General features: G+C 41.8%; 1 protein-coding gene across 3 annotated transcripts in view; it reads left to right on the top strand.

Annotated features, from left to right (window-relative positions):
- Nucleotides 1-1146: 1146 nt before the first annotated feature.
- Nucleotides 1147-14567, top strand: part of LOC123771259 (major facilitator superfamily domain-containing protein 8) — a 17849-nt gene continuing 4428 nt past the window's right edge. Inside the window, exons 1-6 of one of the 3 annotated variants that reach the window (XM_045763721.2) lie at nt 1147-1257; nt 4505-4729; nt 7627-7789; nt 9611-9726; nt 11487-11626; nt 14183-14296. In XM_045763721.2, coding sequence (XP_045619677.1) covers nt 4605-4729; nt 7627-7789; nt 9611-9726; nt 11487-11626; nt 14183-14296 — 658 coding nt within the window. In that variant the 5' untranslated portion in view covers nt 1147-1257; nt 4505-4604. Of the gene's footprint in view, nt 1258-4487; nt 4730-7626; nt 7790-9610; nt 9727-11486; nt 11627-14182; nt 14297-14567 lie in introns of all 3 variants that reach the window. The other 2 variants (XM_045763740.2, XM_045763731.2) reach the window with 2 other exon arrangements.

Genomic DNA, 14567 nt, shown 5'->3' with positions numbered 1-14567 from the left:
TGCACAGCGAATCTAAGAAAGATGAAAGAATAATGAAAGAAATAATCGATAAAGGAGTAAAAAAACACAACCCCCCCCCTAACCAAAACATTGACATGTTCACCAGACCACACACTAGAAGGTGAAGGGACGATGACGTTTCGGTCCGTCCTGGACCATTCTCAAGTCATCGACTTGAGAATGGTCCAGGACGGACCGAAACGTCGTCGTCCCTTCACCTTCTAGTGTGTGGTCTGGTCAACATACTTTCTTGAGGTTATCTTGAGTTGATTTCGGGGCTTTAGTGTCCCCGCGGCCCGGTCCTAGACCAGGCCTCCACCCCCAGGAAGCAGCCTGTGACAGCTGACTAACTCCCAGGTACCTATTTACTGCTAGGTAACAGGGGCATTCAGGGTGAAAGAAACTTTGCCCATTTGTTTCTGCCTCGTGCGGGAATCGAACCCGCGCCACACAATTACGAGTCCTGCGCGCTATCCACCAGGCTACGAGGCCCCTCTTTAGCCACGTTATTGTGACTCCTCGTCTGCAAAACATTTTACATCATCATATACTATAAAAGAAGACTATCGACCTCCTCATTAAAAACAACCCGAAGCCAACTGAGAACCCCTTTCTCTCTATCTCAGAAAATGTTATGTTACAAAAAGATTAAACAATTCTAAAAAAATCTATGGAGAAAATCATAAAAGCGCAGAATACATCAAAATCTATAGGGGGACGAAATTTCTCAAAGGGGCACTGTGGCTGACCCAACTGAGCCTATGACAGTCCCATACCGCTAACGTGTCATCTTGAAAATGTTGTTTAATATATTCTTAAGTGTGTACTCTTCATCCTTGGACAAACACACAGACATTCTCTCTTATAGAGATGGGTTCCAAGATTGTTCTAGTACATATTTGTTTAAGTGACTCAATTTAAGTGTCTCTGACCGTCACCCACCAATGACAGTCCCCTTCCCTAGTCATCCTGCAAAGTTTAGCCTATTTCAAATATATACCTATTTCCTTACACGCACTAATGGAATGCCACAAATTCTTGATATAATAAATTATTTATTTTATCTCATTATTGAAAAAAAGTTAATCAGAATAGCGATAAGAGACAGATTATGACAATGAAGATACGACTTTATCATATAGATGAGAGTCACTTCAGCAAGCTGCGAAGCCTTAGATCGGTTGTTGCTTCACTACTCTGAGCTGAGACGTCATAAGTTAGTTTGCCTCTCCATTACAGTGAGCTGAGACACCCCAGGTCAGTTAATGCTTCATAATGGTGAACTGAGAAATCCTAGATTAGTTACCCCTTCACTACGCCCACCTAAGACGTCCTGAGTCAATTGCTCCACTTATCATTATAGTCTAAAACATCTAGTTAAGAAAATATATTATTGCAACAATTAACTCACAAACAATTCCATGAAGGAGTTTGTCATGACGGGTGAGAGTGGTTAACGATCCGTTAACCAAGAAAAAATTGTTCAGTGGCGTACAGTTTACTAGTATAAACATCTGAACAGAAAACCGGAAAATCAAAGCTAAGGAAAACTAAAATATTTTTTCTGGTGTTAAAATTTCCTCCGCCGTAACTTTAGTTAAAAAATAATGAATTTTCCATGTGGAATATATATATATATTCCGCCCCGTATTCCTGAGTGGCCACAACGATCAATATTTGGGGTACTAAAACGAACTCAAGTCACCCAGCTCAGCTTAAAACAACAGGCCCTTTTTTTAGCCCTTTTAAAAGGCTACCGTCTATTAATTAGTGTCACCAATTAGTCCGCTATAGGTCAGCTTCGGCTATAGGTCGTCTTCCAGCTATAGGCCGTCTTCCGCTATAGGCCATCTTCCGCTATAGGTCGTCTTCCAGCTATAGGCCGTCTTCCGCTATAGGCCATCTTCCGCTATAGGTCGTCTTCCAGCTATAGGCCGTCTTCCGCTATAGGCCATCTTCCGCTATAGGTCGTCTTCCAGCTATAGGCCGTCTTCCGCTATAGGCCATCTTCCGCTATAGGTCGTCTTCCAGCTATAGGCCGTCTTCCGCTATAGGCCATCTTCCGCTATAGGTCGTCTTCCAGCTATAGGCCGTCTTCCGCTATAGGCCGTCTTCCGCTATAGGCCATCTTCCGCTATAGGTCATCTTCCGCTATAGGTCATCTTCCGCTATAGGCCATCTTCCGCTATAGGCCATCTTCCGCTATAGGCCATCTTCCGCTATAGGCCATCTTCCGCTATAGGCCATCTTCCGCTATAGGTCATCTTCCGCTATAGGCCATCTTCCGCTATAGGCCATCTTCCGCTATAGGTCATCTTCCGCTATAGGCCATCTTCCGCTATAGGCCGTCTTCCGCTATAGGCCGTCTTCCGCTATAGGTCATCTTCCGCTATAGGTCATCTTCCGCTATAGGCCATCTTCCGCTATAGGCCATCTTCCGCTATAGGTCATCTTCCGCTATAGGTCATCTTCCGCTATAGGCCATCTTCCGCTATAGGCCATCTTCCGCTATAGGCCGTCTTCCGCTATAGGCCGTCTTCCGCTATAGGTCATCTTCCGCTATAGGTCATCTTCCGCTATAGGCCATCTTCCGCTATAGGCCATCTTCCGCTATAGGCCGTCTTCCGCTATAGGCCGTCTTCCGCTATAGGTCATCTTCCGCTATAGGCCATCTTCCGCTATAGGCCATCTTCCGCTATAGGCCATCTTCCGCTATAGGTCATCTTCCGCTATAGGCCATCTTCCGCTATAGGCCATCTTCCGCTATAGGCCATCTTCCGCTATAGGCCATCTTCCGCTATAGGCCATCTTCCGCTATAGGCCGTCTTCCGCTATAGGCCATCTTCCGCTATAGGCCGTCTTCCGCTATAGGCCATCTTCCGCTATAGGCCATCTTCCGCTATAGGCCATCTTCCGCTATAGGCCATCTTCCGCTATAGGCCGTCTTCCGCTATAGGCCATCTTCCGCTATAGGCCATCTTCCGCTATAGGCCGTCTTCCGCTATAGGCCATCTTCCGCTATAGGCCATCTTCCGCTATAGGCCGTCTTCCGCTATAGGCCATCTTCCGCTATAGGCCGTCTTCCGCTATAGGCCATCTTCCGCTATAGGCCGTCTTCCGCTATAGGCCATCTTCCGCTATAGGTCGCCTAGTTAAACATTATCTCTCCAGTCTTAGTAGATCTCGAACTAATTATTTTTTAATTTTCCTAAAGTGGAAAAAAAATGTTTTTTTTTTTTTGGAACCTTTGAATTTATATTTATAAATAATTTATATTTATAAATAATTTATATTTATTTATAATGTGTGATGATTGATGTTGCATTGACTCAATGAAACAGTCACTTAGGCAATCTGAAATTATATTATTTTTTTTTTTTTTTTTTTTTTTGAGATATATACAAGAGTTGTTACATTCTTGTACATTATATTATATTCATTCATTCTTGTACATTATATTATATTATATTCAACGCACGATGAAATCATATCAACGTGAGTTATAAAGGAGGAAAAATCAGTAAGAGTCATGCAAACGATTCGAACCCATGCTTTGGATACTCCCAAGCAAACACCTCAGACCACAATGTAAAAAAAAAAGCAATGTAACCTGAGATTCAACTGAAACCTCTTAGAGATTCCAGCTGTTAATAATGGGATTCCCACATTGCCTTGCAACAACGCTGCCATCTTCTTTTTTTTTATCTCCTGTGATAAGACCGAGTCTTCCTTATCAACACTACTCAAAAAATTAATTACGACCAATAGATATGAAGATAAGCAACAACAACAATAAAAATTCTCTGTCGTGTCCATGTGCTCAGTATATGCAACATAATTATTCTGAAACTGACAATATCTCTGTGGAAAATTGATATCACAAATACATCCTGATATCGTCACAAATACGTCTGCCGTCACAGCCTGATATCAACACGCTGGATGCTGCACACGAGTTTCTCTCTTGATAGAATGGGATGTTATCAACATTGATAACATATTGTTATCAAAATAATAACATATTATTATATTATACTATAAATAATACTATATACGAGGATATCGGATGCTGCTGATATCCTCGGCAGCATCCGCCATTCGTGTTACTGTCCGAATAGTCTTCAGCAGCTTACAAAACGGAAATTCGTGAAAAGCTAAATATAACGAACGTCAGACACGTTCAAGAGTATGCAGCGCTCTTATTTTATCCATTCCAAAAATATTCAATAAACGCATTATGTGTAATGCTGCTAAATGAGATTGTCTATATCATTTCAAACCCCATTTGAAAATCTCATATATATATACCAAATGAGATTTTGTTTTATACCGTGTGGCCACTGCCCAGGACCTTGCTAAAGAATTCTCTGAAGCTTGATGTATTCTTCCTCCATAAGAAACGGTAGAGATATATAGATTATTCTATTAGAACCTGTTATATACACAGGACTTTTTTCAATATTGCATTTAAAACACATTATTTTCAGTAATGATTGTCTTCCAGGCTACATGGAACACAACCACTCAAAACCCACATTGTGTTCCATGAAGGTGACATTGCTGTGAGCAACACTGAGATAACAGCATCTGGATCCTCCTACAAGATGGGCGGGATGCTGGGCAAACGAGGATCTCTGGTAGTTGACCACAGTATGGACGAGGTTCAGCTCCACAACATGGGCAGAGGATCCCTCAAGCGTGGTTCCGTTTCTACCATCACCACCACCGGGTAGGTGATGGTTCTCTTGTTGGTAGATGTTGAGTCTACAAATGTGCAATACTGGTTCCATCTGAGGTTAAAACTACTACTCTTTTCGTGAGCATTTTCTGCCTCCACTCGTAACAGGTTTTATCTCTTCTGGAAGTCATACAATATCTCCTCTATTAAGAAGATATTATCTCCTCTAGAAGGCAGACATTATCTCCTTCAGCAGGCAGACATTATCTCATTCAGTAGGCAGACATTATCTCATTCAGTAGGCAGACATTATCTCCTTCAGTAGGCAGACATTATCTCCTTCAGTAGGCAGACATTATCTCCTTCAGCAGGCAGACATTATCTCATTCAGTAGGCAGACATTATCTCCTTCAGCAGGCAGACATTATCTCCTTCAGTAGGCAGACATTATCTCCTTCAGTAGGCAGACATTATCTCCTTCAGCAGGCAGACATTATCTCCTTCAGCAGGCAGACATTATCTCCTTCAGCAGGCAGACATTATCTCCTTCAGTAGGCAGACATTATCTCATTCAGTAGGCAGACATTATCTCCTTCAGCAGGCAGACATTATCTCCTTCAGCAGGCAGACATTATCTCCTTCAGTAGGCAGACATTATCTCCTTCAGCAGGCAGACATTATCTCCTTCAGTAGGCAGACCAGTTCTGCTTGTCGAGCTCTGATATATTCTGGAAGTTGCTCATTGGATACTCTTGAGGAGAATTCGTCCAATAGTTCATTAAACTCTGTTAAATGAGTTGCATGTGTTGGTGGACGGATGTGTATACACACTACACATATTGGTTTACTATACAGTCTCCCAAGGATGTGTTCTTGTTGCAGGTTTACCTCCATTTCAAGCCATGTTTGAGGCATTATTTTGTAACGTCGCCATTAACATAAAAACTGAAAGTGTGGCAGTTGTTAATGAACTTCATTTGTGATGAGTTTTTCATACACTCAGTCGATATAGACTCGTCTAATTTCATTTATTGTCACGTGTTGTGTAATACGAAGATTCGTGTTATACAGCAGACACAAATTTGTCTGTCGTGGTATATACATATACACATCTACTACAACATAACATATACACATTTACTACAACATAATGCTGAAAGTAATCTATATTATATGTGTCGTCCTGCCCCGACTGTGCTAGATACAAAAGTTTGGACTAAACGACGTCTTGTTTTGATAGGAGTTTAAAGGTTTGGACTGGTGATCTGCATATATATCTCTCTCAGAGGTTGACCAGACCACACACTAGAAGGTGAAGGGACGACGACGTTTCGGTTCGTCCTGGACCATTCTCAAGTCGATTGTGAGAATCAATCGACTTGAGAATGGTCCAGGACGGACCGAAACGTCGTCGTCCCTTCACCTTCTAGTGTGTGGTCTGGTCAACATACTTTAGCCACGTTATTGTGACTCCTCGTCTGCATATCTCTCAGAGCGTTGAAGATTAAGGTGCCGGCTGCAAAGTGTGTGTGTGCCGATTCTTGCACTTGAAGAGTGAGTGTTTTGTGCTGAAGTTGTTCCTTGAGATAATAATCAAAACAGCTTTCCTGAGATAATACAGCGGTGCTGTCTAGTTTTGACTAATTGTGTAAATGTTGCACAATATGGCAGACGTGTGGTACAACTGCACACCTTGGAAGTCAACTCCACTACGTGTCATTGTCATATATACCTGTGTGTGTAAGGAATGTTGGTCTTTACTACACTGTACTGTTATTCATCCTGTGACTAGCTAGAAGTCAGTGGAGACTTAACCTTTGCCACGCGAGGAAACTAAAGTTAATATAATTTGGCAGTTTTTGTTTTCAGCAAAAGTCTGAAGTTCTGTACGGTCAGGTTAACCATCCCTGCTGTAGGTAAGTCTTGTGGGGGAGGCTTCTACAGTAAGGAGCCGGTCGGCCGAGCGGACAGCATGCTGGACTTGTGATCCTGTGGTCCCGGGTTCGATCCCGGGCGCCGGCGAGAAACAATGGGCAGAGTTTCTTTCACCCTATGCCTCTGTTACTTAGCAGTAAAATAGGTACCTGGGTGTTAGTCAGCTGTCACGGGCTGCTTCCTAGGGGTGGAGGCCTGGTTGAGGACCAGGCCGCGGGGACACTAAAGCCCCGAAATCATCTCAAGATAATCTCAAGATATGGACCCTAGTAAAGGCATTCTTCCCAAGCCACATATGTACGTTAAATCTTTGTATTATACCATGTTGTCGAGTCTTAAAATGTTAATGCAACATAAAATCTCTGGGCTGTCTACATTTTTTGTTTCACTTTACAATACTTAAAATTATATAGATTATTGTATTATTATTTAACACGTTTGTAATTTTTGTAAATTACCTATACCTTCATAAATATTTAATTTTGTGTAATTCCTGACTGTGTAAATTTGTACACACACACAAACACACACACACACACACACACACACACACACATTTTAATTAGTTAGTAAACAGTTGATTGACAGTTGAGAGGCGGGCCGAAAGAGCAAAGCTCAACCCCCGCAAACACAACTAGGTGAATACACACACATACACACACACACACACACACACACACACACACACACACACACACACACACACACACACACAACTAGGTGAGTGGACACACACTAACTCATTAGTTGAACGAGTTGACGTTGACTGAATGCTCAGTGATAATAGTAGAAACCACAACCGCATGTGTGTAGGTAGTAAATGATTCATACCATCAACAGACTTAAAGACTCAACCACTTATACGTGCTTCAATGTGAGTACACATACACATACATAAACTCAAGCGTGTGTTTTATACATCTGATGATACATAAGGAATGTGCAGCCTCATATTTTTCCTTCATCTAAGAGAAGCTAGGGCTTCTCACCTGATTGAAGCTTCTGCTTTACAGGAATGATCCACCAATCTATGAGAGCTGCCTCAAGGGACAGCTTGAGACGCCCCAGGAGAAGAAGGCTCGAAAGCGATCTCACAAGATCGTCTATTGTTTGATATTTGTCCAATCTATCAGCATCTCTATCAGTCTCGGTGTCTGGCCCTATCTTCATGAGGAGGTAAGTTCTCTCTCTCTCTCTCTCTCTCTCTCTCTCTCTCTCTCTCTCTCTCTCTCTCTCTCTCTCTCTCTCTCTCTCTCTCTCTGTCTCTTTCTCTCTCTCTCTGTCTCTCTCTCTCTCTCTCTCTCTCTCTCTCTCTCTCTCTCTCTCTCTCTCTCTCTCTCTCTCTCTCTCTCTCTCTCTCCTTCTCTCTCTCTCTCTCTCTCCTTCTCTCTCTCTCTCCTTCTCTCTCTCTCTCTCCTTCTCTCTCTCTCTCTCTCTCTCTCTCTCTCTCCTTCTCTCTCTCTCTCTCTCTCTCTCTCTCTCTCTCTCTCTCTCTAATTAAAATTAGGACTCTCTGAGGCTTTTATGTTATAAAAAAGTAAGCTGAGATTTTATATCCAAGATCAGCTGTTGTTTGTGATTTACAAACATATTTTTTTTTATGGTAAAACAAAAATTTAATAAAATTATTTAAACTAATAACAAGGTTCAATAGGATTATCATAGCTATAAAAGAGTAGATCAAGCTCATGCTGCAATGTCAGCCAGGATAGGTTGAGCCTTTAAGATGAGTCGTCGTCCATGGAGCTCTATTTTGTCCAGAACAACGTTTCAAAAGCTTTCTAAGAGAGTGGTACATTCTCAAGTTCCAAGCTAGCTTTTGCTTCAACAAATATTTCACAGCCGCTGCTGACGACCATTTCTAGAATCATTTTGGGTTCTCTCCGGTTTCCTAACCGAGGACTAAACTGCTTATTCTAATTCTTATGCATGTCACAGTAGTTATGTTCTCTGTTAATAGCCATTCTCCTCGGATTCTCAATTGCAAATTTTTACCTATTTGCCTCACAACCTAGTGTTGTCTTGTTCAGTGTTCTTGAGTTGTTCCTTGTGTTCTTGTTCAGTGTTCTTGAGTTGTTCTTAGTGTTCTTGAGTTGTTCCTAGTGTTCATGTTCAGTGTTCTTGAGTTGTTCCTTGTGTTCTTGTTCTGTGTTCTTGAGTTGTTCCTAGTGTTCTTGTTCAGTGTTCTTGAGTTGTTCTTAGTGTTGTCGTGCTCAGTGTTCTTGAGTTGTTCCTTGTGTTCTTGTTCAGTGTTCTTGAGTTGTTCCTTGTGTTCTTGTTCAGTGTTCTTGAGTTGTTCCTAGTGTTCTTGAGTTGTTCTTAGTGTTGTCTTGCTCAGTGTTCTTGAGTTGTTCTTAGTGTTCTTGTTCAGTGTTCTTGAGTTGTTCCTAGTGTCCTTGTTCAGTGTTCTTGTTCAGTGTTCTTGAGTTGTTCCTAGTGTCCTTGTTCAGTGTTCTTGAGTTGCTCCTAGTGTCCTTGTTCAGTGTTCTTGAGTTGTTCCTAGTGTCCTTGTTTAGTGTTCTTGTTCAGTGTTCTTGAGTTGTTCCTAGTGTCCTTGTTCAGTGTTCTTGAGTTGCTCCTAGTGTTCTTGTTCATTGTTCTTGAGTTGCTCCTAGTGTTCTTGTTCAGTGTTCTTGAGTTGCTCCTAGTGTCCTTGTTCAGTGTTCTTGTTCAGTGTTCTTGAGTTGTTCCTAGTGTCCTTGTTCAGTGTTCTTGAGTTGTTCCTAGTGTTCTTGTTCAGTGTTCTTGAGTTGTTCCTAGTGTCCTTATTCAGTGTTCTTGTTCAGTGTTCTTGAGTTGTTCCTAGTGTCCTTGTTCAGTGTTCTTGAGTTGCTCCTAGTGTCCTTGTTCAGTGTTCTTGAGTTGCTCCTAGTGTCCTTGTTCAGTGTTCTTGAGTTGCTCCTAGTGTTCTTGTTCAGTGTTCTTGAGTTAATGGACTTAATGGTGAAGGGCATTTCGGCTCTGTGATTAGTTACAAGTTTTCTCTCCACTCAACAGCTGGTGCCATCACTGACGAAGAAATCTCTGGCATGGGTCGGAGCAGCCAATCCTTTCGGGATGATGGTGGCTGGGCCTCTCTTTGGTATCTGGGCCAACAAGACTGGCAGTATCAGGTAAGACATCATAGTCAGTCAGTCAGTCTGTTGTTGTTTAAGATTCGCTACCTGGAACACAAAGTTCCAAGTAGCACGGGCTATGGTGAGCCCGCAGAGGACTTTGACAGTCAGTCAGGATGAACTCATATCAGCATCATATATATATATATATATATATATATATATATATATATATATATATATATATATATATATATATATATATATATATATATATATATATACCTGTTTGCACATACCATCAGGGGCTTTGGAAAGGTGTTACTTTGGTACTTTGCTTCGATAAGTTGCCCTAAGTAGGTATTCTGGAAGGTTAGAAAGGTCACCGGATGTGAGATCTCTGGTTGTTCTGGAGGCCCCCACAACCGAAGTCCAACAACCGGTTGGGCTCCGGTTTAGGGGCTCCAACTTTGGCACGAAGACCTCTCACCAGACATAAAATTCCCTTAAATGAGATAAATATCGTCTTTGGGTTCCCATTCCCACTTGGGGACCGTCAGCCCACATCAATTCTAATATATAGGCAAGACAAAAAGATCTCTTGAGAGGCGCCTGAGAAAACACAAACAATTATCATAATCAGAGATTCCAACAACGCCGAAGTGATCGACAAAGGCAACAAGAGAAGAGTAGAAATTGCAAGAGCACTATATACCAAACAATCTCCACCAACAATCAATCAGCCAGCTCACACAGGTACAACAATCAATCAGCCAGCTCACACAGGTACAACAATCAATCAGCCAGCTCACACAGGTACAACAATCAATCAGCCAGCTCACACAGGTACAACAATCAATCAGCCAGCTCACACAGGTGCAACAATCAATCAGCCAGCTCACACAGGTACAACAATCAATCAGCCAGCTCACACAGGTACAACAATCAATCAGCCAGCTCTCACAGGTGCAACAATCAATCAGCCAGCTCACACAGGTACAACAATCAATCAGCCAGCTCACACAGGTACAATAATTAATCAACCAGTCTACCATCACAACCAAGTCATAATATCCAGCATACTGCCCCATCTCTGGGGCAGTGGGGGGGCCCCTGACGGCTGAGTGGACAGCGCTCGGGATTCGTTGTCCTAAGGTTCCGGGTTCGATCCCCGGCGGAGGAGGAAACAAATGAACAGATTTTCTTTCACCGTGATGCCCCTGTTTACCTAGCAGTAAATAGGTCACCTCCCGCCAAACACACACCGAAACTACGATGTTGGTACAACGTTCGAACAAGCTTTAACACTTCCTAAACAGTTATAACAACCAATATAGCAAGTTGTAACTACGTTCTAATACGTCATAAACACTTTAAGCCAAGATGTAACAACTTTATTACAAGTTGTAACAAGTGAAAAATAGAGACAGTTTCGGTTTGTGTTTCCAGGGCTGGGAGTTAGACAGCTGCTACGGGCTGCTTCCTGGGGGTGTGTAACAAAATGGAGGCCTGGTCGAGGACCGGGCCGCGTGGACGCAAATCCCCGAAATCATCTCAAGATAATCACTCATCATAAGAACAAAAGCTAAAAAAAACTGCATAAGGTCTATTAACCCATAAGCCACACGATGCATAAACGGATTGATTGATAAAGATTAAGCCACCCAAGAGGTGGCACGGACATGAATAGCCCGTAATACCTAAACTCTTTTTTTTCGCTGTTATATATTACGTTGTTCCCCGTAGCTCGTATCCACTCCACCTCTGCCTTTAAAATTGTCGACAGGCTCAACGAAATACCTTTTTCCCCTCAACAGACCCCCCTGTATTGCTGCAGCGATTATGTTTATTACCGGCAACGTCATGTTCGCGCTACTCGGCGCCTTCAAGGGATTAGGAACAATGGCCCCTTACTACGGAATGATCGTCTCCAGGTTCACCCTTGGCGGCAGCTCAGGTCAGTCTCTGTGTCTTTGATTCTGTCTGACAAGTTTGATGAGTCTTGACGTCACTCTGCAGTAACTGTTACATTATTTCTATGTCTAACTCAACTATATTTCTCAGATAAAATCATTTGGGTCAATGGGGTGACTAGAACTGACGCTCTGTTAATTTCTAGACGCTTGCCTTAAGCCTGTCTGCCACGGCAGGTGGGTTAGGGTGTCTGGGAACCACTAGAAGGCTGGTTCAAGTCACCAGAAGTCATTCAAGTCAAGGCCTCGTTTATGTAACACACCATTGTGATTTTTATATTAATATTTTTTTCAAAATTTCATGCTTACATATTGCAGGATATATTTAAATTATATTAATAACAAATCTGAATAGAACACGACTTTGATATCTTTCAGATGTTGATTTACAGTAAGAATTAGTTTATATCTCACGCCTCAAATAGTGCATCAAAATCTTGACCAGTTCTTATGCTATGGTAATGATATATTTTCCATTCTGTGTGTTTTACTAGTTTAACCAGCGTATATAATTTATTTCGAGCTTAACACAATATCTGAATGTCTATCAAATATAATTATTAGGATAACGTAACTAATCTCTTACTGAACATGATCGAAAGGGCTGTAGGAATGATTCTAACACGAGTCATTTATATTTTTTCTATGTTACATTTCATTTTAGAAGGATGTTTACACACTGGCTCTCCAAAAGTTTATTTTTACAATTTGATTGGATGCACCACGTGTCGCTAAATGACAAGTTTAGCTAACGATCTCGTAAATATTTACGAAGGTAGAGTAACATTGTGAAAGGTTTCCCCTTACTATAAATACCAGCTCCAATGAGCTTAATATATTTGCAAATATCTTTCAAGGTGTGTCGGAATGCATAAATAGGGCGCTATTACAGGACATCCTTACCAAGACCGAAATAATACACAAACATTACATTCATCTGGCCCCAAAGAGGCTCGAACCGTGTACCCCACGTGTGTGAAGCCGAAGCTTTATTGACCGAGCTATCGAGTAGTCAATATACACACATTTTAACACATAAATACAATAACACTGTGATTTGAAATTAGCGAAGTACTTCACGCCAAATCCTCATTCAACCACCACCATCCGGCTTAACATTAAGTGCATCTTACAATCCTTAAGACCAAGACAATATCCAGCTAACAACTCTTGTACTGCCCCAAACTACAACAACCGAGAAACACTTAAGTTCACCCCATCTTACATGCTTAATTGTTAAACTACTGTAGTTTAGGGTAATTTGTAAACTTCCTCTCCTCTTCTAGATCTTCGATGAAACTGGCCTTATGCTTCTATCATGTGGCGTCAAGACAAAAATAAATATTTTAATATACACATGTATATGCATAAATATACACCATGTTATGATCTTATAACAATTAGGCTCTTGTTTTAGTAACTGATCCTTCTCAAGATCCACAACCCCAGTGGAAATGTAATTTATTTATTTATTTATATATATACAAGAAGGTACATTGGGATTGTGAGGATACATAGTATAGTATTTACAATCTTGTAAAGCCACTAGTACGCGCAGCGTTTCGGGCAGAGATGAACAAGGTTAGAGAAATCAAATGGCGACGTAAAAACTTCCACTAATCAATTAAACACAACTAAAACTGCATACATTACATGGACACACAGGGACACACAGGGACACATAATACTCTTAATGGTTCCCATCAAACTTGGGGACACATACTCACACATCTCTAGCGAGGTTAGCCGGCACGTCATTAGCATTCTCGATAGCACACTCCAAAGGTGAAGAGATGCAGCGTTCCACTAGCACCTTTGCTTGCACTTATTAGCAGAGACGTCCAAAGGTCGACCTTGTCACAGCCGTTCTGTGCCTCTGCTGCCGTTGACCGGCACCTCAGCACCTCTGGGGCCAGATTTACGAAGCAGTTACACAAGTACTTACGAACGTGTACATCTTTCCTCAATCTTTGACGGTTTTGGTTATATTTATTAAACAGTTTACAAGTATGAAAACTTCCCAATCAACTGTTGTTATTGTTATAAACATCCTCCTGGTGCTTCGGAGCTCATTAACTGTTTAATTATTGTAAACAAAGCCACCAAAGACTGAGAAAAGATGGACAGGGTGGTACTTCCTTAACTGCTTCGTGAATCTGGCCCCCTGTTCCTCCCAGAACACGGGACTAAAGTGACCGTAAACCTTATTAATGAGAGAGGAAACCTTACTCAACTCGGTACACGAAACATAGATGGCGCTGTGATTCGTCAGTATTATGACAAACTACAGTGCCACATATATACACAAAAATAGAGAAAATTAATAATATTTACTCCCCCCATCCCTATTCTGCCTCGGGAAATGCGATAAATCTGAACAAATATTACAGTCAACGAAGAACGCATAACACGTGAGTGTATTCCAGCTTAACACTAGTGTATTCCAGCTTAACACTAGTGTATTCCAGCTTAACACTAGTGTATTCCAGCTTAACACTAGTGTATTCCAGCGTAACACTTCAGTGTACGTGCTCTTCCAGGCACCGTAACACTGTGTTGGTCGTACTTGGCTTCCTCCACTACCGTGAAGAAGCGGACGCTGAGCCTCAACTTTGCCTTTATCGGCCAGGCTTGTGGCTTGGTCATCGGTCCAGGTCAGTCTATGCCTCCTCAACTACTGTCGTGTAGTTCCTTTCTTCATGTAGAGTTATATAATCACGGACGAAGGGACGAATGAGGATCCAAGTGAGTAGGGAAGAGGAGATTGGGTAAAGAGTGGAGACGAGAGAGGGAGAGAAGGGAGGGGAAATGGGGAAAAGAAAATGGGGTCGAATAGGCGGCCCTCAGGAGAGACTATTTTAGGCACCCCTGTTTAGTAATCTATACGTATAAAATATAATGTCTGTCAGTTCGATGCTGCAAGGC

Source organism: Procambarus clarkii, chromosome 14, assembly GCF_040958095.1.
Source record: "Procambarus clarkii isolate CNS0578487 chromosome 14, FALCON_Pclarkii_2.0, whole genome shotgun sequence".
NCBI classification, from domain to species: Eukaryota; Metazoa; Arthropoda; class Malacostraca; order Decapoda; family Cambaridae; genus Procambarus; species Procambarus clarkii.
The sequence above is the reverse complement of the archived record's forward strand: the minus strand, read 5'-3'. Positions and strand labels throughout refer to the sequence as shown.